This window comes from Sorghum bicolor, chromosome 8, assembly GCF_000003195.3.
Source record: "Sorghum bicolor cultivar BTx623 chromosome 8, Sorghum_bicolor_NCBIv3, whole genome shotgun sequence".
NCBI lineage: Eukaryota > Viridiplantae > Streptophyta > Magnoliopsida > Poales > Poaceae > Sorghum > Sorghum bicolor.
Window position 1 is genome coordinate 53078963 of NC_012877.2, and position 16369 is coordinate 53095331.

General features: G+C 41.9%; 3 protein-coding genes and 1 non-coding gene across 6 annotated transcripts; 3 read left to right on the plus strand and 1 right to left on the minus strand.

Annotated features, from left to right (window-relative positions):
* On the plus strand, window positions 261-5549 carry LOC8067249 (acyl-CoA-binding domain-containing protein 5). Of its 3 annotated transcripts, none has more exons than XM_021445897.1 (15): window positions 261-557; window positions 942-1151; window positions 1227-1304; window positions 1480-1590; window positions 1703-1769; window positions 1850-1911; window positions 2049-2188; window positions 2458-2584; window positions 2657-2771; window positions 3014-3102; window positions 3377-3460; window positions 3534-3680; window positions 3905-3964; window positions 4230-4289; window positions 5163-5549. In XM_021445897.1, exons 1-15 carry the CDS (start codon window positions 552-554, stop codon window positions 5328-5330), a joined length of 1524 nt encoding a protein of 507 aa, XP_021301572.1. In that variant the 5' UTR covers window positions 261-551; the 3' UTR covers window positions 5331-5549. The 3 variants fall into 3 exon arrangements, with proteins under 3 accessions (XP_021301572.1, XP_002442263.1, XP_021301573.1); XM_002442218.2 differs by having other exon boundaries at window positions 263-557; window positions 3809-3964; XM_021445898.1 differs by lacking the exon at window positions 261-557 and having other exon boundaries at window positions 941-1151; window positions 1672-1769; window positions 3809-3964.
* On the minus strand, window positions 6256-10258 carry LOC8066308 (tryptophan--tRNA ligase, cytoplasmic). The gene is made up of 11 exons (XM_002443258.2): window positions 9886-10258; window positions 9670-9789; window positions 8900-9085; window positions 8703-8754; window positions 8452-8604; window positions 7947-8039; window positions 7739-7819; window positions 7508-7579; window positions 7065-7133; window positions 6866-6976; window positions 6256-6572 (listed from the first exon to the last, which is right to left on the minus strand). Exons 1-11 carry the CDS (start codon window positions 10122-10124, stop codon window positions 6522-6524), a joined length of 1227 nt encoding a protein of 408 aa, XP_002443303.1. The 5' UTR covers window positions 10125-10258; the 3' UTR covers window positions 6256-6521.
* Window positions 10299-12794, plus strand: LOC110429643 (riboflavin synthase). Its single transcript, XM_021445899.1, has 2 exons — window positions 10299-11324; window positions 12314-12794. Exon 1 carries the CDS (start codon window positions 10384-10386, stop codon window positions 11281-11283), a length of 900 nt encoding a protein of 299 aa, XP_021301574.1. The 5' UTR covers window positions 10299-10383; the 3' UTR covers window positions 11284-11324; window positions 12314-12794.
* TRNAG-CCC lies at window positions 15582-15652 on the plus strand. Its single transcript has one exon. It is a non-coding gene; the product is annotated as a tRNA-Gly (tRNA).

Genomic DNA, 16369 nt, shown 5'->3' on the forward strand with positions numbered 1-16369 from the left:
GACTCTATCATAGAGTCTAAAGTTATTTATTACCTCGAACAATGTGGACTTAGAGTCTAAATAAGATTTGGAGTCTTATTTTTTCTACCTTTTTCTTTAATAAATATGCTGCCACATTAGCAAAATACTATAAATAATATATAATTAAGTATCTTGAACTCTGTGATAGAGTCTTGCATTGTGAGTGCCATGAGTGCCCTTAAAACAAGCACACAACCGATGAGCATTAACTTGAATCTGATTCCTCGTTGATCCGTCCGTGGCTGCACGAATCTCATCGTACGCCGCTTGAAGTCGCCTCCCAAGTACACATTTCGCGGGTCGCCGGTTCGCCGCTGCGTCGAGCGCTTCCCCACCAGATCTAGAGCCTTCTAGAATCCTCCGTCCCGGCCCACCCGAGGCTCCGCCGGATCCAGAACCTCCTAGAACCCCTGCACTGCGCGGTGCGCGCCCTCCTCGGCTTCTCCTCCTCACCTCCATCCGGATCTCGACACCCCTCCCTCGGCGGCGGCACCAGACCTCCGGTCCTGGGCGCGGCGCCGGGCGGCGAGATGGCGGTGAGTGAACCCCTCATGTGGATGATAACTCGTGTGCTGCCGCTTGGTTTATCGACTTGTTATCCGTGCTTCTTGCGTTGCGGCTGCCTCCCAAGCTTTAGCAGCACAGAGTCATTACTACTTGCCACTGCCCGTTGCACATAGCACATGTTTGATGTTTTTCTTACATCTCGTCATCCTGCGGCCATTTTTGTTTATGCATTCCGTTGTTGTGGACATTTTTTGTCCCATGATTCATGGTCGTGGTAGGCTCTGACAGTTCGATATACTGATACGCTGATTATTAGGACCACCAGGATATGTGATCATGACCATTCTCTAACGTAATAGTATGATTTTCTGAACTCTGATTGCGTGGACTTGTTTCCTTAATCTTGTTATTAGGCCGCAAAAGGACCAGTGGCCGTCGGATCCGCTATCCCCAGCAGCATTGCCCCCGAGGAGCCTAAAGTCGTCGCGCCGGAAGAGGAGAACGGGGAGATGGCTGATATCCAGGACAAGGAAGTCAGCATGGAAGGGCTATGCTCCATAGGCGCCTATGATCAGTGGACGCCGCTCTCTGTTTCTGGCCAGCTCCCGAAACCACGCTATAAGGTCTGCTTTTGGTGTTCGTGACCGCCTAGTTTCACTTTTGCTCATTTAGTGACCTGTTGTCTTCGATGGTTGCAGCATGGAGCTGCGGTGGTTCAGCAGAAGATGTATGTCTTTGGTGGAAATCACAATGGCCGTTACCTTGGCGACATTCAGGTAGCATGGTCTTGAGCCATCTCGTTTTTTCTGTAGTTTGTTCCTCTAGATGTATTTGTTGGCAGCTGCATATGTCGGCGAGAGTTCTCACAACCATCTTGAATTGAGATGTTGTCCTGAGCTAGCGCCTTCAACGCCATGGGTCTTAACATTGGAAATCCTTTTCTGATCAAAGGTTCTGGACTTCAAAACGTTTTCATGGTCAAAGCTGGAAGCTAAATCACAAGCAGGACCATCAGAATCAGCCGGAGAAGTTCCATTTTCTGCATGTGCTGGTCATTCAGTGGTAATCACCAAAAGCTCTTTTCGCTCGAGTCTTAGGAAATTGGCCAGGTTTATCCCAATTGGTTAGCTTATAACTGTATAGTGTATTTGCATATGGCTTTAATATCTTCCAGATTCAGTGGGGAAATAAGATCCTATGTCTTGCAGGACATACTAGAGAACCTGCAGAAAGTCTCAGTGGTTAGGCTAATATTTCACTCATATTTTCCTATTCATTTCTCAGTGTCTTAGTTCTCATTTCTTATGCGCATTTATGACAGTCAAGGAGTTTGATCCACAAACCTGTACTTGGTCTACCTTGCGTACTTATGGAAGGTCACCGGTATGATTTTGTTTGTCTGTGTTTTATCGCCAGAAAGCTTCTATAGTATTTATACAGATTAGCTTATTACCTGAAGCTTCCTTTTGTTTTTCGTTTTTTCTCCTCAAACCTGTGATGATTTTTCCTATTTCCTTTAGAGCTCACGTGGTGGTCAGTCAGTGACTCTTGTTGGAGAAACTCTAGTTGTGTTTGGCGGTGAAGGTCATGGGAGATCTCTTCTGAATGATCTGCACATTCTTGATCTTGAGAGCATGACTTGGGATGAATTTGAGACCACGTAAGTTCTGTGAATTAAGTTTAGTTTCAATTGGTTGACTTATATTAGAAATGTTTGAGGTAAAACTGTTAGTGTGGATGTGTTTTTATGCACCGGTCCCTATTGGATAGAATTCTTAGCCTTCCTCTTTATGTTGAACTGGTTTCTTTAGTTGCAGCTGGTAATACATTTGGTCTTAGGACATGGAATGGAACTTGTATTCTTCTTGCTCTGCTTTGAGGAGCAAGATTAATATCTGACTGTTTTCAAATTATGATGTTGCTCTCCAGAGGCACTCCCCCTTCTCCGAGGTCAGAGCACGCTGCTGCTTGCTTTGCAGAAAGGTATCTTCTGATATTTGGCGGGGGATCTCATTCTACATGTTTCAGTGACCTACACCTCCTTGACACTCAGACAGTGAGTATTCTTGTCTCTAAAGCTGGTATATAATTCTTTTAGGAGTCCAAATGAATGACTTGGTTGTTACAGATGGAATGGTCAAGACCAAAGCAGCAAGGTGTTACTCCAGAACCAAGAGCAGGGCATGCAGGTGTAACTATTGGAGAATATTGGTTTATTACTGGGGGTGGAAATAGTAGGAAAGGTAAGGTTAAGATATCCGACAGTTTAGTTACACCACAATTTATGAGTTATAAGTCAAAACCAATTTTCTATGGTGTAGACATCAGGAATGTCCTTATAAATATAACTGCCTACTTATCTATCTTTGTCGTGCCAATCATTTTCTTCTCTTGGGGCTGGTCTTTGAGTTTGAGTTATATCATTTTACTTTCTAAAAATTACCATAGAAATAATTCCTGTTTATGTGCGCCCGATCCACTGCAGGTGTCTCGGTTACCCTTGTACTCAACATGTCTACTTATGAATGGTCAGTTCTCACTGATCTTGAGGCCCATGCACCCCCTACAAGTGAGGTGAGCTCATTGATATTCTGCATACTCTATTCACTCGAAAATTTTAGTTTTTCAACTGAGGAAAAAACTTACTTGTGGTTTAATGTTCAAATTCCAACTCAATCAAGGTCACGATTTATGGATTTAAGTATCTCACAATGGTGAAGCTCGTCTGGTCTAATAAACTGCCTTTTTTATAAACTTATATAGTCATAATTATTCATCTATTGTACTAATTTGTTATGTACTCTTGCTATTAGCCTGTTACTGATATTCAGAAGCATATTTATGACAGGGCTCAAGTTTAGTAATGTACACAATTAATGGAGAGAATTTTCTGGTGTCATTTGGAGGATATAGTGGGCGTTATAGTAATCAGGTATGCTTTTCTATGAGCACTCTAGTGTTTTTCACATGCCCTTATATTCAGCTGAGCAATTCTGTTTGTTTAGGCTTATGCTCTCAAGGCAAGTCTCAAACCAAGTGTCCCGTCTCAACAAATTGATGAAGCAGAGTCAAATGGTTTTGCCCCGTTATCTGTAGCAGAAAATTCTAGCAGGAAAGTCATATTTGAAATTGAGGAACTTAAAGATGTAAAGGTAATGTTTGGATGCATAAACACAATTTCTGTTCTTTTTCACTCTTAATAATTTTGTGCACAAACACAAATGCTGGATGGTTTCTCTGGTCTGTTCATCAAAACATATGCAACTATTTTCGCTATCAGCCTGGCAATAGGGCAGATAACAGCAAAACCTTGGGACAAGTAGCTACGGATGAACAAAACCAAATAGAAGACAGACTTAATCATGAGCGCTTGCAGAGTCTCCGCCTGAAGCAGGAACTAGCTGATGTGGAGAACAGAAATGCAGAACTTACTGAGGCAAGTTATATCTCACTTACCAAATTGTGCAGAACTGCAGAGAATGCCAATAATATTTACTTACAGTGCTACTACTAATGCCTAAGTGATGATGTACTTACATGTTGATCTCTTTGAAAAGTCAAATCATGAAAAAAGAACTTGTACACATACAAGAGAATTGCAACACACGATACATCAGGCAACCATCACTTTATGAGGAAGAAACACGCTTTTCAGCTCAGTGATCAACTTCCATTTCTTTGCTCGGCTCTCTTTTATGCAGGAACTCCACTTAGTTCGAGATAAACTTTCTATCGAGCAAACTAGGGCTTCCCAACTCGAGGTAACTTGGAAGGATCTGAGCTCATGCTCTGGCACTTTGATTATTTATCATCTCAAACCTTATGCCATGCTATGAATGGTTTTAGCGAACTTAGTTTCCTTTTGGAATATATCTTTTCCTGAACAAAGTTGTTTTATACTCCCTCTGATCCATATTTGGTTTTCTAGGTACATAATTTTTGCTATGCACCTAGATATGCACTATGTCTAGATACATATGTATCTAGAAAAGCCAAAATGACTTACAATTTGGAATGGAGAGTAGAAATTTAGAAAAGGGAATATGTTCAGAGCAGGGATAGATTAAATTTGAGACCAAGTCCAATAACAGCATATATAATCTCTAATAAACAAACTCATTTTTCGCTGGTAATCATTGTGTTGTGGTCTTTGGCTCTTTGCCACCTTGCTTATATTGCCAGTATACCATTCTAAAAAAGTAGTAACCATTATGCCGCAATGGTTTTCTACAAAAAGAAATTAAAATTTGGCTAATTTCAACACATTAGTGAAGTAACTTGCACAATACATTGTGGTGAGTACTGGTTATCAGTTAGCACCCCTTTAACACTGAAGTGTACTTATACAAAACAAACTCTGGATGGTGCAGTTTATTTATGTTGCCTTTCATTTGCTGGTACTTGATTTTGAACTGCCTTTAAAGAAAACTTTTGGCTAATTGAAACAAATTAACCAAGTGACTTGCACAATTGTGGTGAGTACAGCTTATCAGTTAGCACCCCATCCCCCCCCCCCCCCCCCCCCCCCCCCCCCCCTAACTCTGAATGGTTCAGTTTATACGTGTTGTCTTTCATATGCTGGTACTCGATATTAAAATAACAATAACATCGCTCCCCCACTGCCCAATGGACAGAATGAAGTTTCAGAGATTCAACAACGACTACAGAAGATGGATATCCTAGAAAAGGAGTTTGAATCACTTCGCAGTGAACTGGACAGTACTGTATCCGAAGAAGCAGCTTCAAGTGGCAACCAGCTGCACCGCAGTCGCAGTCGGGGCTTCTGGAGGTGGAATGGGTGAATGAACGCCTCAAGGCTCAAGTAGGAGTATTGAAGAGAATACACTTCCAAAGAGTTGCCATTCTTTTAAATTGTCTTTCACAAAATTTTGAAGGAACATGATATATGAATTCAGGATGATACTAGTTCGGAAGCATATACAGGATCTAAACAAACTGCACCTCCATCAACTGTGAAAAGCATCTTATATAAAGTAAAATGAATGTCACGAGTTCCCGCATTTCCTGTGTTAGAACAATTTCTTATCTGATAATGGCATCGACCATGATCACCATAGCCGATTTTTTTTCCCCTTAAAAATCCATGATTGAGAAAGCGACGAGATACACATGCTGGTTCACAAATGAATGCCAGAAATAGCCCATCGTGTCATTTAGGAGGAGAAAATAGTTCTTTTAAAGTGGCAGTAGCTCTGCCTTAGAATTAAGAGAGAAAAAGAGTTCAAAAATAGAGGGAGCTGGAGTTTAAAAATAGAGATAGGAGCCAAAACACGTATGTAGTGTTTGGTTTAAAGAATCAATCCATTCTAAATGAGATGATACATCATAACAAAATCCCTCAAATTTAGTAGAATAACTACAATCTCATAGTAGTACTAATTATTAGCTTATGAGAAATAAGATAGTGTTGCATCAACTCATTTCATTTCACAAACCAAACAAATAAAATTGAGTAGGAGTAATAGACTACCTTGTTCCATGAACTAAACATCCCCTTAGACGCAGCCCCGAAATGGTGCTGACAGGGCGCCAAAGCCCAGTCGCTCACATACAAGCAGCAAAGAAACTAACTACAACGAATGAAAAGCCCTTTTCTGTTGAAAAATGTCTTCTTTTACCCTCAGCGCCAAATGTTGAAACAGGTTACTTTCTCTTTATATTTTTGTTCAAGTTTTCATGTTCAATTCAAACACAGTGGTTTTCGACTTAAACAAAAATAACATCTGTTTTTATACCTAAAAAATGAGGTATTCGCTATTACAATGACAAAAATATCTGAATTGATACCATATATCATGTATGAGTCTACAAAATCTACCACAGCCACCACATCACCACATGGGATGTTTGGCTAGGTTAGCATAAATCCAGAAGTGAAACACAGGAGATACATTATGGTGATACCATAATTCTAAAGACCCTTAATTCTCCATGATAACAAAAATGTATGTTCCACGTTGTCGCCATGATGCTCAGCCAAACATGTTCGGAAGCGGCCTCACTGCCATGAATGCATCAACCATCTGCGCAAAACAGAATTGTTAAAGCGTCGCAGGAAATTCATACAAACTCATATAAGACCCACTATAGTTCCATTCAGTCTGGGTGTAAGTGAGAATTGCATATCTATATGCAAGCAATGCCTTGCATGTGCATGTGTGCGTGCAAGATAAACAGACTGTTAATCTCGCTTGGAAACAAGGTGAAAGAATCCAATCATGCAGGGTCATACATTTGGTAATGAAAAATGGCACATAGCTCTCATATATTGATAAAAAAGAAACCAATATGCAAGACAGCAGATCGAATCATATACCTCTTCGGTCACTTGAGCTCTAGCTCTTTGATGCCTAGCAACAATCTCAGATAGAACTGCAATAAGTCGTTGCTTCACTTCACCCGTCAACATCCTTCCCTCCTTGTACTCCTGGTGTTTGTGTTTGAAAATGTAAGCACAACTTAAGTAATTTCACAATTATGAATTATGTCTATGAAAAATAAATCTGTAGTAATACCTTCTTTATGTGTGCAAGCTCGTCATCATCTTCAAGGAAGAAGTTCAGGTATTTGATTGGGACATCCACCTTCATCGCAACAAAAATCCAGTCATTCACAAACTAGCTATGTGTTACTTTTCTTTTCTTGAACACACAGGAGAGCTGTGTATCATTGTATTAAGAAGAAGAAAGGAGTCTAACAAGAAATATAGAGTCTAAGAAGAAATATATCACCACCTTAGCATGTTTAGCACTGAAGTATGACATGAAAGACTTCAAGAAACAGAAGACATTTAGAGCTATATGAACTTTAGAACTGGAAGCTTCCAGTGATATATTTATTCATATTAAAAATCTAACTTTTGAGTTCAAAGCTAAAGGTCAGATGCATAATGCAGGCAAACTATTTGGAATACAATATCCTCAAGACCTAAGTATAAAAGGGGAAAAGGGGGGCTTACATCAAGGTTAGCTCCAAGTTTTCTATGCAGCTCTATTGAGTCCTGGCCACCTGAGAAGGCATATTTATTCACCTGGAACATTGGAAACAAATTATAAGAGAGATGCAGGAGATCAGCTAATTCTTGGTACAGTTTAATAACCATTTTCACCATAACTTAACTGGGACAACTAAAACGGGTAGTCAGGTAAAAAAAATTCCACATAAAAACAATCTTCAGAACAGGGCAGACCTTTGTCTTTATTTCTTTAGCACTATCTGTCACATATATCGCCGAATTTGCGTCACTGGCTGACATTTTTGTGTTCTCCCCCTGTGGAAAAGAAAGAACACACATAACAATGCCCTTGAAATCATAATCGTATATCATATATAAAGGTAAAGACATCACGAGCAACTTAAAACTTTAAATTAACTAGAAACAGTCAAGGTCAACAAACCTGAAGAGCAGGGAAAAATCTAGATTCAATCAGTGATGGTTTCTGATAACCAATTCTAGGAGCAACATCACGAGTCATCCTGAAATAGGGATCCTGCAGAAAAAAATAAAACTCTACTCTCAAAATTTGAAGGGAAAGACACAAAGATGTACCAAAATGTATTGGTATGTGTCAAACTTTAAAACAAAAGACAAACATATGTCACATTTTCGGCATCTTTAAATTAACACTAAGATACATTTTATTGATAATTGCGGGAATAATGATATTGGAGGCCACAATCAAATCTAGTGCTACAAATAACAAATGATAAAGGCACCAATTCAAACTGTCAAATTTACCCCTATTTTGCATAAGTGGGGCTTAGTTTCAAATTTAGGATGGAAATAACTAGGAATTTAAGAGGCAATAGTTCAGAAATTTACGCTAACAGAAATATTAGTATGCTAGCAAGTTGATATAGAACCACTTATGCTAGTAAAGACCATACCAAAGATGTTTGTACCTGATCAATTGCACATGGGATAAGGCACCGCAGTTGGTCCTTGCCAGCGAAGAGGTGGGGAAATGAAGAAGGGAATGATGGGACTGCCTGCACTGGAGGAAAGCTAACCTTTCCTATGTGATCCTCAAGATTGAACCCAAATATTCCTATAGCCTATTGTTCAAGAGTAAAACATATTAGCCAACCGATGATGCTTAAATGTAAGCTTTGTAGTGTTTGAACATTTTTTTTTCCAATTGAACAGCTCTCACCTTATTCATAGTTACACATCTGGCAACTTGCATCATGTTTTCATAAAAAGCACTGCAAGACAGGGCCAGAGTGTTTATTAGTTTGCATATAACAAGCAAAGCCAAGATTTACAGCATGGTATTCATTTGCTTAGTGATGGACCAAAAAATTAGTCAAAAGTTAAAATATCAATCAGAATTAGGAAGAGTAATCTTACCCTCCAACATAAGAAAAATCAGAGAAAATGAATGTTCTTTCAATGTCAAAACCACATGCTATAATGTCTTTAGCATTTTCACGGGCAAGCCTTTTACTTTCCTGAACAGTCAAGTTTTTCCACAGGAACTTCTCATCGTCAGTCAGTTGTATAACTAGGGGCACCTTAAAAGCCTCCTGCAAGTATCTGAGGAAAGATTCTGATTAGTTAATGAAACATTATTTACAAAACCAGAACTAAGAAAGCGACGTGCGAGTTATCAAACAAAACTTGAGTGTTGTTTAGATTTCCTCAAAGTAAAATAAAAACCCCTTTTACTTCAAGGAACATGTTCATGAATATTCCTAAGGATCTTCAACTGTGGAGACTTGCATACATTCTGCCATATCCCATCTCCGACCATCAGTTGATTAGCCATGTGAAAAACAGTCTACCACAAGAAACACTTCAAATTGGAGAAGTCAATTTTGCAGCACATATCCTGCCTTATCCCGTCCCCGACCATCAGTTGATTAACCATGTGAACTAGCAGTCTACCACAAGGAACAGTTCAAATTGGAGAACTTAATTTGGTTATATTTGCAAATCAAGAATAGTTTCCATGTGTCATCATTAACATATCCAAACTGGGTTCTTGTATATAGTGAAAAAAGACCACTTGCTACTCCCTCGCAGACACAGTATTGTCTAATTATGCAACACATGGATAAATCAGAGCATAACTGAGGAGCTGTAGCCCAAATTTCAGGGTACCGAGACACAATGCTTACTTTGTGAACATGAAGGGGATGAGGTGACCGAGGTGCAGGGCCTCCGACGATGGTCCCCTCCCCGTGTAGAGGTAGAACTTCTCCCCCTTCTCATACAAATCCAGTAGCTCGTTCAAATCACTATAACAATACAAAAATTCATCAGCACCTCCTCCTCCGGGTATAAAAAAAATACCTTTTCTTTTCATTTCCTTTGGGGTGCAGGTGGCTCGGTACCGGTGGGCGAAGAAGAGGCCTCGGCGGAGGAAGCAGTGCGGCGGTCGGCCGGTGAGGCGCGCGATGCGGTCGACGAGCGCGTCGTCGATCCGCTGGCACCCAAACTGGTCCACGAGCTTGTCGTAGTCGATGCCGCCCTTCCCCGCCGACACCTCCCACGGATTCACCACCTGCTCCTCCTCCTCCTCCTTCTTCTCTTTCCTCTCCGCGCCCACCCCTTGCTCCGCCGCCGCCGCCATGGCCGACCGCGCGCAGATCTCTCTCCCTTGCTCCCTCTCCGGCGGCGCGAGGGGATTAGACGAGAGCTAAACCTCGTGCGTGCTCGCGTTCGCTGCCGTGTGGAGCCCACAGGAAAGCGAGAGGCGATGGCGCCCGCGGGTCGCGGGTCTCGGGTCTCGGGTTTTTTATATATGGTACAAAAACCCGCCCGGAACCGACTCCGACTCCGACTCCAACTACCCCTATCCCCACCGCGAACCGCCGGAGGAATCTCTGGCGATGGCGCCGCCACCCGCTACGGTTGCCGCCGTCCGCCACCACAGCCCGCACCTGCTCCTCCGCCGCGGCGGCGGGGGTCTCCTCCCACCACCTCCGGCCCCCGCCACGCTCCCCTTCGCCACGCGGGGTGTGGCCTCCGCGCCGGCGCGCCTGCGCCTGCCGCCGCCACGGTTCTCGCTCTCCCCTGTCCCGAAGAGCCTCTCCGCCTCCTCCTCCTCTCACGTCCCCGTGCGCTCCCTCTTCACCGGCATCGTCGAGGAGGTTGGCCGCGTGCGCCGCCTGGGCCCGCCGCTCGCGCCGTCGTCTGGCGGCGGCGGTGGCGAGGCTCCCGGGCTTGACCTGGAGGTCGAGACCAGGGACCTCCTCACCGGGACGCAGCTCGGCGACAGCGTGGCGGTGGACGGCACCTGCCTCACCGTGGCGGCGATCGACCCGGCCGCGTCCACGCTCACCTTCGGCGTGGCGCCGGAGACGCTCCGCCGGACGTCCCTGGGCGGGCGGGCCCCCGGCGACGGCGTCAACCTCGAGCGCGCGCTCACGCCGTCGTCACGCATGGGGGGCCACTTCGTGCAGGGCCACGTCGACGGGACCGGGGAGATCGCCGCGTTCCGGCCCGACGGGGACTCGCTCTGGGTCACCGTGCGCGCGCCGCCGGAGATCCTCCGCCTCCTCGTGCCCAAGGGCTTCGTCGCCGTCGATGGCACTAGCCTAACCGTTGTCAGCGTGGACGACGAGGGCGGGTGGTTTGACTTCATGCTCGTCAGGTACACGCAGGACAACATCGTGCTGCCCACCAAGAAGGTCGGAGACAAGGTGAATCTGGAGGCGGATATACTGGGGAAGTACGTCGAGAAGCTCCTCGCCGGGAGGGTTGAGGCCATGGCTAAGGTTGGCTCGTGATCGACCATTGCTGAGATGCTGGATTGCTCGTCATTCTATAGGTATTACAGAGCAAGGTTATTACGTTAATCAATAATAGCAGTTCAGTCCATTTTGTGCAATTGAGTTGTGGCCTTTTGAATTTGAGTCAAACAGTAATAAAGCATCAAGTTATCAAGGGAATGACTAGTCATTTCTTTTCCTCCGTTCAGATAAATGTACAATTATCCATATCCTATAATATGCAGCCAAATGTAGAAGTTTGTTTTCTTTTTGATGAATATTAGCAAGGGGTGAACAAGAGCAGCATAGCGGCATCGAGAAACTAAGTGACTAATGATGCTGCCAAATAAATGATGAGCACCTCCAGAACAATTAGATCCAAAGAACATAGATGCCTTAACATGTTTCTGGAGGCAAATTGCACCATGTATTGTCTCGTAGAAGGATCATGCAGCCTGGACCCACATGTTCTTTATTTTCTCAAACACAGAAAATTAGGATTGATAGCAAGCATTAAAAAAACAATTGCATCTGCACATTCCCCTGACTGCCCTGCAAGCATTGTGCTGGACAAACACTGACTACTTTCTGCCCCTAAAAATATTGTGATGTGCCAAAATAAACTCTTCTATAACTGTAGAGGAACAGTTGGAAACAGTTTTTATTTTTGTCTTAATGTACAGATGCCTGTTTTAGATATATAGATAATGTTGAATGGATCAGGATATGTTGTTTGCAGGGCGGTAACTGATTCCCAATAACCACTAAAAAACACTTGGCTGTACCTAAATATATTCCGCTAACTGTAGAGGAACAGTTGGAGACAATTTTATTTTTGTTTCAATATATGGATGCATGTTTTAGACATAAATAGGCAATGTTGAATGGATCATGATATGTTGTTTACAGGGTGAACTGATAACCAGTAACCACTACAAATAGAGTAGAATGTCTTCCTACTTTCTTTGAAGAATATACATGATTGATCAGTGTATTTTCTGTTGCTGTTATGTCACTAATTTTTCAAAGTGCTTATTGTGCTATGCAGGGGTTAAGAAAGGCTTGGATTCAATGCCTATACCCGGGGCTCAGCTAGGGTCCCTATGATGGAGATGTCACTTAACGAATTTTATGCATGAGCTTTTTGTTATGATGTTTGGAAGTGCTCAATTGCTTGCTGCAGCCTGCAGCTGCAATATGGATTCTTGAAGAATTTTTGTTATGATATTTGTAGATGTTCATTTGGTTGCTGCAGCCTGCAAATTCAAAATGCTATTCTGGTGCACTTACCCCCTCTACTGTATGAGACCTGAGATTTGTGATTGGAACAATAGGAATATAAGGCTTAGCACCATGGTAACACTCCTTTGTTGTAGTTGGCTGTGTAAAACCTTTTCCTTGAGTACACAGAATAAAGTCGGTGTTGATAGTAGTCACAACTCCTTTTGGGATAAGATGGAACTTACTGGCATTGGATTGGAGATCGCTGGGTAACATCTTGTGTTTGGGTTACTTCAAATCTTACAGTATATGGTTTTTGCTGAGAACTCTGGTGATTGATTGATGAATCATTAGCCTAAGAAGTAACAATATCTGGATTCCAGAGTTTGGCATAGAAAATCACACCTGTGGTTCCTTTTTTTTCTTCATGTTGATGATATTGGCGACACACTATTTCTGCATCTTGATCTTTCCAAAGTTTAAAGTTACCATTCTCAATGTTACCCTTAGATATAGTAAATAATAATGAATATTTATATGCATTTTACTGGATCCCCATACATTTGTTTTATCACATCAGATGAGATACTATCCATCAGTGTGCAGTAGAATTCAAGAGCATATTTTGGCCTGTTTGGATCTCATGGCAAAACTATAGTCCTGTGTTTTAGCCTTTTTTTGGCATAAAGATCCAAACAGGTGGATAAAAATGGTCAAATGGGCAAAATTATTGCTCTTTCCATTTGCTCTACTAGAGGTCCTGAACTAGGCTAAAAGTGCAACACTCTCTTTCTCTCTCCTCTTCTTTTCACCTTTTAACACCTTTTAGCCCATAAATCCAAACACCTCATTTATGCTAAACTTTAGCACCTTTAACACAAGGGCTAAACTTTAGCCCATGGATCCAAACACCACCTTTATTCAAAACATACCATAGCATCCTTGTTCGCTTAGGCTTATTAACCGAATCTGCCAGTCATTTAGCGTGTTTTTCTCTCACAATAAATCAGTCAAGAGTACTTTCTGCCATGGCTTATCAACCAAACGAGACACTATTGACCTCTTAGGCTTGTGCCTTGTGCTTACCATCCGGTTGGAGTTCATCCAATTTGCGTATTTGAAATTCTATGCCGTACCCGGGATGAGATAACACCACAGCTTTGCATTCTCCACCTGCTCTGTCATACCCTTCAGATCATTCGTTTTGCGGTTCATGCAAAAAGGAAAATGCTATACATGTTTTGAAATTCAAGCACAAACTATAGCTGTGGTGATCTTGGTGTTTACATGGACGCAGAACCTCTCACTCGAGTCGCTTTGTCCGCCTTTGCAAATTAATGGCACCATTAGTCGCCTTGTTGATGCTACAACTCCGATGATCTTGAGGCCTAGGAGGCAACGTCTGAATCCTCCTGTACCAACTATAGTCTTTTTTTTAGAGTTTAAGGGCCTATGCCCCGGCCTTTCGATTAACATCAACAGATCAACATATTCAATTACAGCACCGGTTTGCCAAAATTGTCCACCTGAACATTACAGTTCAGACCAACTATAGTCTTTTCTCCATGTCATAGTGGTTGTTTGTATGGGTCGATATACTTGTCTCCTGTTGCATGTTTCTCTATTATACATAACTGTATTTAACGTAGGAGCTCGAGACATTACTATGCGTCGTGACATTCTATTTCTAGTGTGAACATCCTTTTACCGTACAGTCATCCCCATCCATTCTCAGGCAAAATGTCAGTCAATCAAACCACCAGCCAATCTACATCTTCCTAGAGAAAGAGTAAATTTATAATTTACATTATTCCTTTTTCTTTGAGTGGATGCATTTTTACTCTGTTTGTTTGGACTTATCTGCCGAATCTGCTAGCTATTCAACAGTGTTTTTCTCTTACAACAAATCATAAAACAGTACAGCTACGACTTTTTAGCTAAGCGAACAGACTCAGCCCAATCCTTCTTCTATATCCAGCCTTATTTCTCTTTTTTTTCATCCATCTATATCCATTTTCTGATCTGGTGTGTTAAATTATGTTCCTGTTTTTTTCAGTGGTTACACATAACTAGGTTTGTGCCTGATTTTACCAATTTTTTAGGTGATCAACCAAGAGTTTGCTATTTCTAGCTTGCCAAATTTTGATATTTGGCAACTTCGTAAAATAAATGGCAAGTGAAATATTAGAGCATCTCCAAGAGTTTGCCAATTTGGACTTACCAAACCACAATAAATGATCGTCGAAGATGAAGGATTCATGGTGGACCATAATGAGTCATTCGATTATGGAGGTGAGACTGTGGAACCTGCACGTGGCCGGCTAGCTCGCACTCTTGATGAATATATTGAAGCACACCAGCAAATCAGAAACAAAGACACTCATGTGCAGTTGAAAGAAGATCTCATCGAACATCTTTGGAACCATCATCTAGATTTGTACTCATACAAAATATGAGCCTTTTATTTACTTTTGTATTAACTTTAGTATTACAAAAATTTTAGATGTAATTTTCAGTTGTGTTCATCTAGCAATATTGTAGAAGTAGACAGCGTCACATCACTGAGATTTCGTCGGTCAGTCATCAGCATAGCGTGTATGTGATCAAAAGCATAGTCATTTTGCCGGCCAGACATTGCACTGCACGAGTACCAACAATGATTTGGCGAAGGAATCCGCCGCGCGGAGAACTGCACGCGCGGAGGAAAGTTTTGGCAAGTGAAGGATTTTGGCAAGTGTGAATAGCAATTTGTTGGAGAACGTTTTTTGCAACTTTTGCCAAATTTTTTAGTATACCAAGTGGAATAGCAAACTTTTGGAGATGCTCTATTCGCCCATTAGTAATCTTTCGATACACTATTACGAAGCTATTCTGAAAAACTTTACGCCCTCCATCACTAATCTTTTTTCCTTGAAATATCATTTGAAATTTGAAATACTATAATATGAATTTATGAAAGTGATATATGCATGCACCTTGCGTCGTCCATAGTTTTGGGCTTTGTTTGGTCACTTTGGGAGATGCTGCTCTGCTCTGATCCAACCGGAATAGTTTTATTCCTCATATGAGTGAAACTAGAGGCCCAAATCAAAGAAGCGCATCTGGTGTAGTGGTATCATAGTACCCTCCCACGGTACTGACCGGGGTTCGATTCCCCGGATGCGCACACATCTTCTATAATTTTTTATTTTGTTTGCATTTTGTTTGTCCCTCGTGGATTGCATCTTGCAACCATGTATCATGTATGTAATTTCTTTGGCAAATCATTTTCAATTACATTAACAAACCCCTTCCGCTTCGTGTTCTTGTTGCATCATAGACTCAGGTCTATTCACTTAGCTAAAAAGTCATGGCGCTAAAAGGATGTGCACACATCTAGCACTATTTTCTATTTTTATTGCATTTTGTTTGACTCTCGTGGATTGCATCTTGCAACCATATAGAAGAGATGTCTAAACATCTAAACCATTACGTTATTGTCGTATAGCTCCTCAAACCACGAAAATAGAGATCTATAGTTCCCTAAACTATATATAAGTCCTACAATTAATCATGCTCCAAAGTAGGCACACCACAAAATCGTCCATATATATCTAACGTGGCAGTCTAGCATAAAACTGACATATGTAAATCGACACTCATAATTACATGGATAGTAGTCTATAATAAATTATTAAATGATTCTCGTAAGATCTATATATGGACTATGAAACCGAAAACCAAAGTCCCTAATTGCCTGATCCTAGTCCAAAGCAACTCATTCATGCTCCATTCATCATCACTAACGTGGCGTAGTAGCAGAGTTGGTTAGGTTTTCTTACGGTGGAGTGGGCTCACCTCGAGTAAGTCTTTTGACTTGACACATGTAATCGTATTTTAGAGA